General features: G+C 40.5%; 1 protein-coding gene and 1 long non-coding RNA gene across 28 annotated transcripts in view; one reads left to right on the top strand and one right to left on the bottom strand.

Annotated features, from left to right (window-relative positions):
- Window positions 1-2,945: 2,945 nt before the first annotated feature.
- CACNA1D (calcium voltage-gated channel subunit alpha1 D) overlaps window positions 2,946-11,574 on the bottom strand; it is a 190,365-nt gene continuing 181,736 nt past the window's right edge. For 26 of the 27 annotated variants that reach the window (XM_028719033.2, XM_077924918.1, XM_028719043.2 and 23 more), the window contains 3 exons: window positions 10,058-10,179; window positions 7,364-7,684; window positions 2,946-5,141 (listed from right to left, as the gene is read on the bottom strand). In XM_028719033.2, coding sequence (XP_028574866.2) covers window positions 4,848-5,141; window positions 7,364-7,684; window positions 10,058-10,179 — 737 coding nt within the window. In that variant the 3' untranslated portion in view covers window positions 2,946-4,847. Of the gene's footprint in view, window positions 5,142-7,363; window positions 7,685-7,914; window positions 8,600-10,057; window positions 10,180-11,574 lie in introns of those variants that run through there. The other variant, XM_028719053.2, reaches the window with a different exon arrangement.
- On the top strand, window positions 5,138-6,000 carry LOC144327008 (uncharacterized). Its single transcript, XR_013391977.1, has 2 exons — window positions 5,138-5,672; window positions 5,704-6,000. It is a non-coding gene; the product is annotated as an uncharacterized LOC144327008 (long non-coding RNA).

Below are 11,574 nucleotides of genomic sequence, written 5' to 3'. Positions count from 1 at the left end.
TGAAGGAGCTCAGGGCAGCATACACACCTACAATTAAAAACAAAACATTAAAAACACATTATTATTATTTTTTAAAAGATTCCAATACAGCTGCAGACTGGGAAAGATTTCAGCTTAAAAGGTTTGTTTAAGGATCTGAACCCAAGGTATTGTTTCTCAGCATGTGAGCAACATAACAAGTGCAGTAATCAGAACCTTTTAACTGTAGTTAGCCCCCTATTAGATTCCTTGGGACTTTCAAGGCAACATCATCCACTTGAGAAAAGTGGAAACAGGTTAAAAAAACCTGCTGACTCAAAAGCTGGCTGGAGGGACAACTGCAGATGCTCTAAGCAGGTCCTGCTACCTGGTGTTGCTGCAAAGCAGTAAAACTGGAGCATTGTAATTAACTGGGAAGAAGAACGGCATGTTGGCATAAGAATGCTACTGAAGAGAAAATGTGACTGCAGTGAGCACTGTCCCATAAGAAATCAGGTAAATAATTTCTGTGATAAATGTTCTGTCATTAAACTGGGACCAAAATGATTTACTCATCATGATAAAAGTCGTAGATCAAGCAGTGTGATGCAAACCGTGAGTTTAATAGAGAGACTTTACTGAGGCAATTGTAGTGTGCTGTACTGCATTCAGGGCATTCAATCCAGTATAGCATGATTACCTTTGTGGCTTTTAGAATGCAGTGATCTTCCAAATCATATGATTTATTAGCCCACTATGATGTGATTGATGTAGAGCGCCATTTTAAAATACTGCATATTACTAAAAGATGCTGTGGTAGAAGATAAAATACCTGGTTTAATAGTTGTTTACATAACTGCAGATGATTCTCCATCCATGTTATTGCATAATATACATGAACCTGAAGATTATTGTAAACAGTATAAGCAACTGTTTATCATGCTGCCAGAACAGTGGTGCTTAATCCCCACATTCCATTTTTGTGTGTGTGTTTCTGTTTATTTTCCCCATGGTTTATTCAGCATGATTTTACTATCATGACAAATGCTGTCCTGATTCAATGCTGTGGCTGAATTTACAGCAGGTAAGGGATCTCCTTCCCCAGTTAATAGTTCATAAAAATGAGCTCAGCATTTATAATTCTCCAGCTATATCCTAATTGCAACATGGAAGTAATATGTTAATAAGAGAAAACACTTTGCTTTGCATCATAGTTTATGAAGCTAGAGGCCCAGCAATTTGCTGAAAAAAAGTTTGGGGCAAAAAAATAGTCATCAGGGGGGTGAAGGTGGGGGATGAAAAACAGATGTGCCTAAATTCCTGTATCAGCACAACATGAATGTACATGTTCAGCACCAATGAACTCTGGGAATGATTGCAGTTGCCATAGGAACATGAGGTTCTGAGAGTGAAATCAGCTGAAACAGCTGAGGTTAAAAATGACAGTTGGGGACTGTACATTGTATGCCTTGAGCTGCAAGAGATATGAGCTTTCTGAATTTCCATAGTATGAAAAAGATGAGTTGTTGGACACAAGACCAGTATAGCAAGAGCATAGCAAATTGAGGGCAGTTTGGGTTAGGCATGGACAACATCTGTGAAGGGCCCTGGAAGTCTGTAGGTTCTGGAGTGGCATGAGGAGGGGGAACAAAAAGGGCTTGTAGTTTTTCATTTTTACAGGATTGGAAGTGTGTGTGTGACTCTCCTTCTCTGGCATAATGAGGTCTCTTGTGTGCTAGGCAGCAATAAGTTTATGTATTTTCTCTGGCAAGGCTAGAAAACCGTAGTTGCTGGATTTTTGCTACTTACATTGTGTACTTTATCATGAATTACTGTTCTATATTATTATTATCATTACTACAGTGCAAAATGCAAAGTTCTTAATCATCTTGTATTTTATAGCAATTTTCATTATAGAGCAAACATTTGGTCATTCAGTAGAGGATTTTTGAATCTGCTGTTTGTCGAGTTGCATGACTAATTTAAATCGATCCAACTGAAATCAGGCAGCCTTTCACAACCGAGTTGGACTACAACTCCCACATCCTCCTGACTATTGGTCATACTGGCTGGGGCTGATGGATGTTGGGAGTCAACAACGCCTGGAGAAAACCAGGTTGGAGAAGGCTGGTATAGAGACATCAAAGGTTGCTGAATCTGGGTAGTAGCATCTCCATTCCTCCTAATATTTATGGCCAACACAACCTTAGTAACGAGGAACTTTCCAAACAAGTTACCCGCCAAATGAAATGTGCCATTATTTGGATTCTGCTTGTGATGGCGAACAGAAACAAGTTCTGGAGTTACTGGTCTTTTGCCACCCTAAATTGAACCTGTAATCTGATTCTACATAAAGGCCCCATTCGCATAATCTGTCCCCATTTTTCCCTGGCAGATGGATTGAGGCCTACTCATGTAAGGTGCTTATATTTGTAAACACACACACATACACACAACGTTTATTTTAGAGCTCCGGTATAAGCCCAAGGCTTGCTTCCATGCTGTGCTGCATGGTAGAATGAACAAATACAGAGTCTACAGGTGTGAACTAGTCTGAGAAAGTCATTCTCAATTAGTTTTGTTGAGATGGGAGGCAGAGACTGGATGTAAAGAGCAACCTGATCAACTATATTGGTTTCTGATACTTGTACTTATCTGACCCTGAAAAGTGTCTTGCCGAGGCTGAGAGCTTCTTCTCTTCCATTCCTTTTCCATGTAATTGCAAAATTCAAATGTTTCCTCCTCCATCTAAGCAAATCAACCCAGGAAAGGCTACTGACAACCTGAGAAAGTGAAAGCCTTTTCTTTTTTACAATTTCTGTATGGCTCATAAACTACTGGGAGATTGTTCTGTTGAAGCAAATTGCACAGCTCCCATTTATTATAGGGATGCTTGTACAAGAAGTACTTATTTACCTATGGGTTATGTGTCTATGACGTCAGGAGGTATGCACCTTCAGGAAGCTGCTAGTAAAAAGAGCCCCAAGTATAATAAAATTATTACACATTTTTATTCCGAAGAACATTTTGGATTTCTTTTCATACAAAATGATGTAGGTCAAGAAACAATTTACAAACCCTTAAATTCTCTCCTGGCATTTGAAAGAATGATTCAAGAAGAGGTCTGTAAGGTATCCATAGCAAATTGCCACTGTGTACAAAATGGTTATATTAACATAGTTTGTATAGGTCACACTTTTTAAAATGTGATTTGAATTGCTACCTATTTTGTTAATACAGATAAACCCTGATAAGGTTACTTGGCAAAGCAAGTCAATTTATCGTGTTAATAAAATAGATTTTTGATATTCACCTGCCTCCAAAATTGCATTAGCCTCAATATCAGGATTTTACTGCATCATGGACAAATGTCTAAGCCCTCCTTTGATTGCATAAAAATAAATCCTGGAAACAGTCCACATAGAACAACAAAAGTTGAGGCCACCATGCCATCCATTTCCCCAACATATTAGGAATCTTTTGGTTCTGCAAATGACTGCTTCATCGCACATTCCACTTCAAGCAGAGTAACTTGTTAACATTTTGCATCCACCAGCTAAATTATTTCTTCATAAGAATTCTCTACACCAAGTAAAATACTTGGTCAGTTAATCTGTAAATATATATACTTCAAGGTTAAAACAAAACCTTGTTAGGCGTGGCCTAATTCGATTCATTTCTTTTTATTTACCTGTTATTGCAGGAGTTGTAGTATAAATAAAAATCAGAAGTTTCCAAATAAAAAAGATAACAGTTAATTCCAAATCTCTTAACTTTCCAAATATAAGACTATAAATAGTCATCTTCCATGTTTTAAATAAAGTGAGACTCCTATAGGCCCAAAATATTTTATAAAATCTCTGTAGCATCAAGTTTCTCAAATCTTTACCTCGAAAGCATTTTACAATGAAGAAATAAGAGGTGGCTCTATTTAAATATTTAATCCTAAAGCTCTATACAATCCAAGTAAAAATACTTCTATCTAGAATTCTGTGGAGAATTACAATAATTAGGCTCCATAAATATTGCTGCAGTTCAATTACGGTACAATAATTACAAAATATAGAACATCTCTTTACAAATACAAATGTTTGTAGATTACAATTTATTTACAATAATTTCTGCTATATAATTTTTAACAAACTATCTTATCTAACTCTACTTTAACCTGGTTGCAAGTGCATTGGTAAAAATGCAATTATTCCAGTATATTTTGCCCTTAATGTGACAGTCATAAAACAGACTATCTTAAATGATATTTTGCTATGTAAACTGGTGTTACATACGAGAGAAATGCTTTTTAGCATCAGTCCAATAAAACAATCTCATGTAGGTGGTGTTTGACAAACTCTATTAGACAAATACTTAAAAAAAAAAAGGAGGCAAATTTGAAAATAATATCTGAGTGGATATGTTGAATGTAGTGGACATTTGATATGCCATATAATCAGAGGTAATGACACTTTTGATTTTCATCACCATATCCTTCTCATGCAGACTTTCTTTTTTGGTGCCAAACCTTTTTCCGCTGAGAAAGTTTTACACTCTGAAGGGCAGCAGCACAAAACTGAAAGGCAGCAATCTTTCAACTTTTTCTTCAACATCTGAAAACAGGCTGGTTAGAATCTCTTTCAGTCTAATAACCAACCTTCACTCACTGATGAGCTCAGGATTCTATAGCAAAGGACTTGTCAACATCCTGCCATTCTGATCCTGTTTCACCACACTGGAGATATTTAAGAAGAAATAAAAGTATGGCTTCCTCACAATGTGACATCATCACTCGTGCAAAACTTGATTCCTTATTAATTCCAACTAGTGCCTAGCATCTTGGAACTATGAGGCACTTTTGTTTATTTAAAATCAAACTTTTTTTTCCTTGCTAAATACTATAAGGTTGTAATGCATATCATTTCATCAGCTAAGTCTTCTTCATATTTACCAGTATCTGGCTCTTCATCACTATAGCCAGGACCAAAGTCTTGAAGTTCATAATCTTGTCTATTTAAAATGGGGAACATGTCACCATTGGCTCCATTGCTAATGTTCCCATTGAGAAGATTACTCGCAGCACTTTCCATTTCATCAATAGTCATGTCACAAGCATCAGCAATCTCATGTTTCGTAGCAGAAACAAACTTCGGGTCTTTTGCATACCGTCCTAATCCTTCAGATATAAGTACCTGAGAAAGTAATACTATAAACATTAATTTGGCACTTAGGATAAAAAATCAAAAGCAAACAGTGACAAAGCTTCAATACTTTAATTCATTTTAGAGAGTGCAAACCTTTTTATGTTGCATTATTTTTATTTCAAGTGCCTTCTGAAAATCTACTCCCTAGATATTGAATTGTCCCACAACTGTGTAAAGAAGGCCTTCCCCATAAGCTGTGTGTGGCTGAGTTTGGAAGTGACATTCTGATGAAGCTAGGAGAGGAGTTGGGATGATGCATGACTGAGGGCCACCTGGAATATACTAATGTTTTCAGAGAAATTCTGGAGTCCATAGTTGTAATCAAAGTCACTCTATCTTACATGATTCTTCCTGTAAAGCTGATAAAGAATGCAGCCAAACTATGTTGTCTAGTTAGTATTGGCGGCTTTCAGCTTCTGTCCTGTTTTGTAGACACAATGGGACAAAAGTTGACATGAAACAGTATGGCACATAGGGAGGATATAGCTTAAATTGGGGAAGATAGTTTTGTCTCCACAGGCCAGATCCTTTTGGGGATTGTCCTCCACAGGCCAGATCCTTTTGGGGATTGTCCTCGTGGGGCAAATCTGACAGATGGGCGATCTACCCATTTGTGAATCACCTGATATCACAATGACATCAGGTGTACCTTGCAAAGTGCTGCTAAAATGAACATCTCCCCCCTTCATCTTTGCAGGAAATTCTGATGCAAATCATTTTCTGAATCCGTTTCTACAACAGAGGAAAAAGCCTTTGTTGTAGCAAGGGATTCCATGTAAGCCCCTTCCTGAAACGGGAAGGTGCTTTTATGAAACCCGCCAAACTGTGCAGGATTAAACACACAAGCCCCCCCCCCCCCATTGTCAGCCGAGCAGGGTCTTAAATCCTGCTGCTTTAAGGCTGCATGCCCTCCTTTTGTGGCTTGAAACAGCCAACATAGGATTTTCAGCTGATTATACAAGTGACTTTTGATGGTGGGCAAGGTTTGGGAGAAATGGCTTCGTGGGGGTGGAGGTTCTGTACCCTGGCTTAAACCATTCCTCAGTCATTTTGCCTTGGGTTCTCATCCATGGGGAACAGGTAACAGCTGAAGCGAACATGCTCCGCCCCCCCCAAAGCATCAGGGAGTGCCTACCCTAAACAATCTTCTGATTTAACAGAAAAAGACAAAATATCCGGCTCCCTCGGCCAATAAAGTGAGACGAGCGCTGTAACCCCAGAGTCGGCTACGACTGGACCTAATGGTCAGGGATCCCTTTACCTTTACCATAATAAAGAATATGTCACTGCATGGTGGAAAGGCAGAATATGGTCTTGCACTTGTCTCTTTGCTGCTTTGGCAATTCCCTAAGTGACACTGCTGTTACTGTATCAGTGTTCCTTCCTTATCTGGGAAAACTCATAAAACAGCCTTCTCATAAAACAAAACAAAAAGCCACCTGTTTCTTTGTTTAATATGTTGGGGTGTTTCTGTAAGCAAATGAGCCTTCTGTAACCAAATTAGGCTTCTGTAACCAAATTAGCAACGTGCACCTGATAACATCACCGCTGCATCATCTGTGTCTTCCCATCAGCCTCAGATTTTGAGGGGCGTGGAGTAGCAATACTTCAACCTTCTTCTGCTCTGAACTCTATCCCTACCAAACACAGAGACAGTGGGAATTCCTCCTCAGCCCCACCACCCAGCCTTTTAAGTAGACACTGCAAGCTGTGGCTGCTCCCAGACAACTTTTGAAATCATTTGAGGCATCTCATCTGATTCTGTCAAGACTTCCTCGGAAGGTGGTGCACACTCCATCCTTGGAGGTTTTTAAGCAGAGGTTGGATGGCCACCTGTCATGTATGCTCTAGTTGAGATTCCTGCATTGCAGGGGGTTGGACTAGATGTCCCTTGGGGCTCCCTTCCAACTCTGATTCTACGGTTTTAGGATTCCATCTGGGGCCCTTTGAAACATCAGTTGTTGTTGGTTTGCCTTGGAAATGCAGCAACCTTCTTGATCTTCTTCCTGCTCTTCACAGCCTATTGCAGGGCTAGTGATCATGGCTGGCAAATCTCTCAAGTGTCTTTATGTGTTGTAGATGGAACAGGGCTATCTCTGCTGTTTATGGCCTCTAGCGATTTAAGTATGTGTAATGGCAGGTAAGCCTTTGTTTTCTAAAACGACTTAAGTAAAACCATGCAGCTAAAAACAGGAGCTCAAAGCACTTACCGCTTCTACCAAACTATCCGCACTTCTCTGCTTGTCACTATGCTTATGCCTAAAGTCGCTCGGTACAGTCAAATTAGCTGGCGTAAATGTCCGATAGGCAATATCGGGATCATCTGTGTACCAGGAGCTCCTATGCAAAGACGGGAGGCTGCCGTTCATATGTTCCGTTGATTCTGCTCGGTCAACTTGGATAAGAGGCGTATAATAAGGAGTACGGTCACGGTTGGGTGGGGTAGCTGGTGGTGTGGCCCAGGAACGTGTTGAACGGCTAGGGGAATGCCGGTGAGCTTTAGTGGCATCCAGACCTGCAACAGCCATGACCTGAAGAAGAGATTAAAAGCTAATACACCCACAGATTTATGAAGGCACTAGCAGATCACATGCAAAGTAGTTTCAGCCAGTAATCACTTGTCATCTCGAGCCACTTAAGGTGTTCAATCAGACATTTGTTTGTTTTTAGATTGAAGAGTGAACCATGCCATTGTTCAATTTACTTATGATTTGCATTTATTAACATGGTGGACAATGAATGTGTAAAACAAACAGGAGAGGTGTGTGTGTATGTGTGCGTGAGAGAGAGCATAGAACTTTGATTTATTACTTCTCTGTTCTCTCAACAAAACATGTGAAAGATGGCTTAAAGCTCACTGTGTTTTGGGGTTGCCAGGAAATATATTGGAAACTTTTAACAACCCTGAAGTTGTGCTGGGTTAAAATACTGGCCATAGTCAGAATTATATTGTGTTTAACTTCCACTGATTGCGATGAGACTTAATGTGCCTAGCTGTGCACTGAACTGTGGCACCCAAGTCTCAGCTAAGGGAGTAACCAGTGTGCTGTAACTCTTTGGCTGCATGACTGAGGTCCATCCTGTGTAAGCATTTCGGACAGCAAGAAACTCTGAAACAGATCCTAGCAGTGTTACCCAAGTGTTCATATTTTTTAATATGGAATGGTGCAAAATAGGCATAACTGAACCCAGTATTCAAGACTTGGGGCTCATCCACACTAACCTTTGGCCCCACACTTTAAAGCTACATTTCCAAGCATTTTTTGGCCTGTCATTTCCCCAGGAAAATTTGATACTGAATCAGAACAAATGGGAACTCAGGTTGTCTGTATATTTGCATTTGTTCCGATTCATAGGGAGAGCTTCAGGGCTAAAAGAAAAAGGGCTCAGATCCAGTGAAGATCGGTGCGGCACAAAAGGAAGTCTGGATGAGCCTTTAATGTGACCTAATATTGGGGAAGAAAAAGCATTATTATTAGAAATGCACTGGGTGCAGTGTCCTAAGATATTACAGCAACTTCTACTGAATGTTTGCAGAAATAAATAATTACATCAGGGATAGGGAAGCTGTCACTCTCCAGTTGTTGCTGAACTGCAACCCCCCTTGTCTGTGAACATTGCCCATGCTGGCTGGGGGCTAATGGAGTCCAACAACATCTGGTTGGTCACAGGTTTCCCGTCTCTGAAATACAGAACTTTTTGCCAAGCTACTCAACCTTTGCAACTACACCATGAGACCAATGGTTTAATTTTGGGACACGCTCTCAGTACAATCAACTCCTGTTACTTCTGAGCAACCACACATAGGATTGGCTTACAGTCTTATGCCCACTTACATGAGATTAAGCCCCCTGAGTCAGTGGGACTTAGTTCCAAGGGAAAATGCATAAAGCCAAATTTTGCTGTTTAATGTCAGCCCCAGAAAAACCCCATCAAAATGCAACATGCACCATTCTTCAGTAGAAGCATTAATAGGATCGTAGACATAGCTGATTGTAACTTGCAAAAGTTGTAAGGGAGGAATTCCATGTCGTGCTAAGGAGATTGTTCTGTTAGCACAGGCGTTTTTCCTTGCCAAATGGACTGATCTCTCTCCTCCCTCTGTATGCTATTCTGGGGTTGGGATTTGGGGAGGGCGCAGGAGGAAGAAAGGTAAGGGGGGCTTCCACTGAGCTAGCTGGCTTCTGCTGGTACAGCAACTTGGTTGAATCTGGCCCTTTGTAACTAACCAGGGAAGTACGAGTTGCTTACCAAACCCTTTAAGGATCCAAATTGCTCTTTGTCTTGCCCATCAGGACCATTTTTTCCTCCTGAGACTGGACTTGGTGAACAAACAGTTGCTGAAAAATAGTCTAGAGGCATAGGAGCACCCTTCCCATTCCCCTGCAGTTACGTTTTTCTCTCCCCAATTCAGGATCCAGAAAGCTGAGCTCTCAGGAGTTTTAACGTGCTGGGGACCTTACAAAATCTCTAGTTGGGCATTTAGAATGAGGCTTAAGGCAGCTAACATCCTCCCACCATCCATCCATCCTTGCTATCACACCTCCATGTGTTTGAGAGAGATTGCCTGCCCTAACTATCTACATGCACTGGGAAGCCTTGATTTTTTTCCAGTTTCAAAAGGCACAGGAGCCTCCACGAGTACAGGAGGTTTCCTCCCCACAAACAGTTGTCTTGGAACACCCAGAAGGTGACAGGGACCGGATGTGGAGCTAGCATGCCCAGGCAGGCTCTTCTCTCTTCCCGTGTTTGCTTAAACCCTATTCAGGACACTTGGAAAGGGATTCCTATCTTTCGTTACCCTGAGTGTTGCCAGTATTGACATATTCCAAAGAAGTGGCATAAAATTACATATCAAACATAGAATTCTGCAACTAAAGTGTGAACACTGTGTTTTAACTCACCTGCTGTTGCATTAAATGCAGGGGCAAAGCAGTGCGGTGGTGAAAAGTGGGGGATAGTGGGATTTCATCCTGACTGCTCTGTCTGCGGAGGCATTCAAAATTAAAGGAAGAGCGGCGATTTGCTGAAACATGAAAAGATTGAATTGGTGATTACTATTTTCTGGAGACAGTTTCAAGAGGAGCAACTACTAGTCAATTGCAGGAAAGGTGGCAAATAGTTTTGGGTTGTCTTAAGGAGTAACTTACTGATTGCTAGCTACAATTAGGTCATTTTCTGGTATTACCATTAGGATAGACAGATTGATCTATGAAGCGTCAGGCTGCAAAAGATAATAATCCATAAAATCCAAAGTTTTGATAACTCTCCAAGGCAGTCTGCCTGGCCCAAGGAGGGAAGTGTGATAATGCAAAATTGCATTATACTCAAGAAAAACCACAGCTCTAATGGTGTAGGGTTTTGTTTTGTTTTGTTTTTTGACACTTTGAAGAAAACATGTTGAAAGGCCAATTATGTCTCAAAAGTGTTGACAGAAACCCAAGACAGTCTCCTAGATCGCACAGCTGAGATAACCAATATAAAATCATGATGCAAAATAATGTATCATGCTGGGTGTGAATTAAATAACTTAAGGAAAAATCAGTTGTAAAGAAGGTTTCTTGAGTTAATTTCATCCTTCCCCGGTATCCATAATCAAGAAGTCCATGGCAATTATGTTAACAGAGGGAGTAAAAAGGACAAGACATGTCCCGGTAAGCAAGTCACTGAAATAACAGTAGTATTTATTTAATTTGTATCAGTACTATAAGCCTGTGTATATAAGGGAAAGTTTGCTTCTCCAGGAACAAATGCAACACTAATTCACTTCCTTGTGATCTCAAAATTCAAATCGCCCCTGTCACATGTTGCAACTGACAATGTTTCCTTCTTGTGCATAGCAACCTTAAGTCTTCCAGCATTGAACCTTAGATTATGTTACCCCAAGGGTGAGGCAGATAGGACAGAAACAAGATAGAAACAAAGATGCAGGCCTCATCTATGGCTTGGTTTGCATGTAACTCTAAACCAAGGTTTAGCATTATGGTTGCTTCCAGTTGATGAGTTTACTGAGCATCCTTATTTGTTGTGTCAAGTAATTGTTATCTCACACCTTTTAATGTATTTTCTCATCACTTCCCTGAGGTTTGTTGTGGCTTATTATAATACTAAGCCTTAGAACAGAATTGCATTTAACTGGGCTATTGTTTCTGTTGGTTTGTTGCAAATCAATTTCACAACTAGCGAAGGGAAGCTAAACGGCTTTGTGGTAAAGGTAAAGTGACCCCTGACCATTAGGTTGCAGACGACTCTGGGGTTGCGGCGCTCATCTCACTTTACTGGCCGAGGGAGCCAGCGCACAGCTTCCAGCTCATGTGGCCAGCATGACTAAGTCGCTTCTGGTGAATCAGAGCAGTGCATGGAAACGCCGTTTACCTTCCCACCAGAGCGGTACCTATTTATCTACTTGCCCTTTGACGTG

Source organism: Podarcis muralis, chromosome 2, assembly GCF_964188315.1.
Source record: "Podarcis muralis chromosome 2, rPodMur119.hap1.1, whole genome shotgun sequence".
In the NCBI taxonomy this organism is placed as follows: Eukaryota; Metazoa; Chordata; class Lepidosauria; order Squamata; family Lacertidae; genus Podarcis; species Podarcis muralis.
This window is presented reverse-complemented; position numbering and strand designations above follow the sequence as displayed.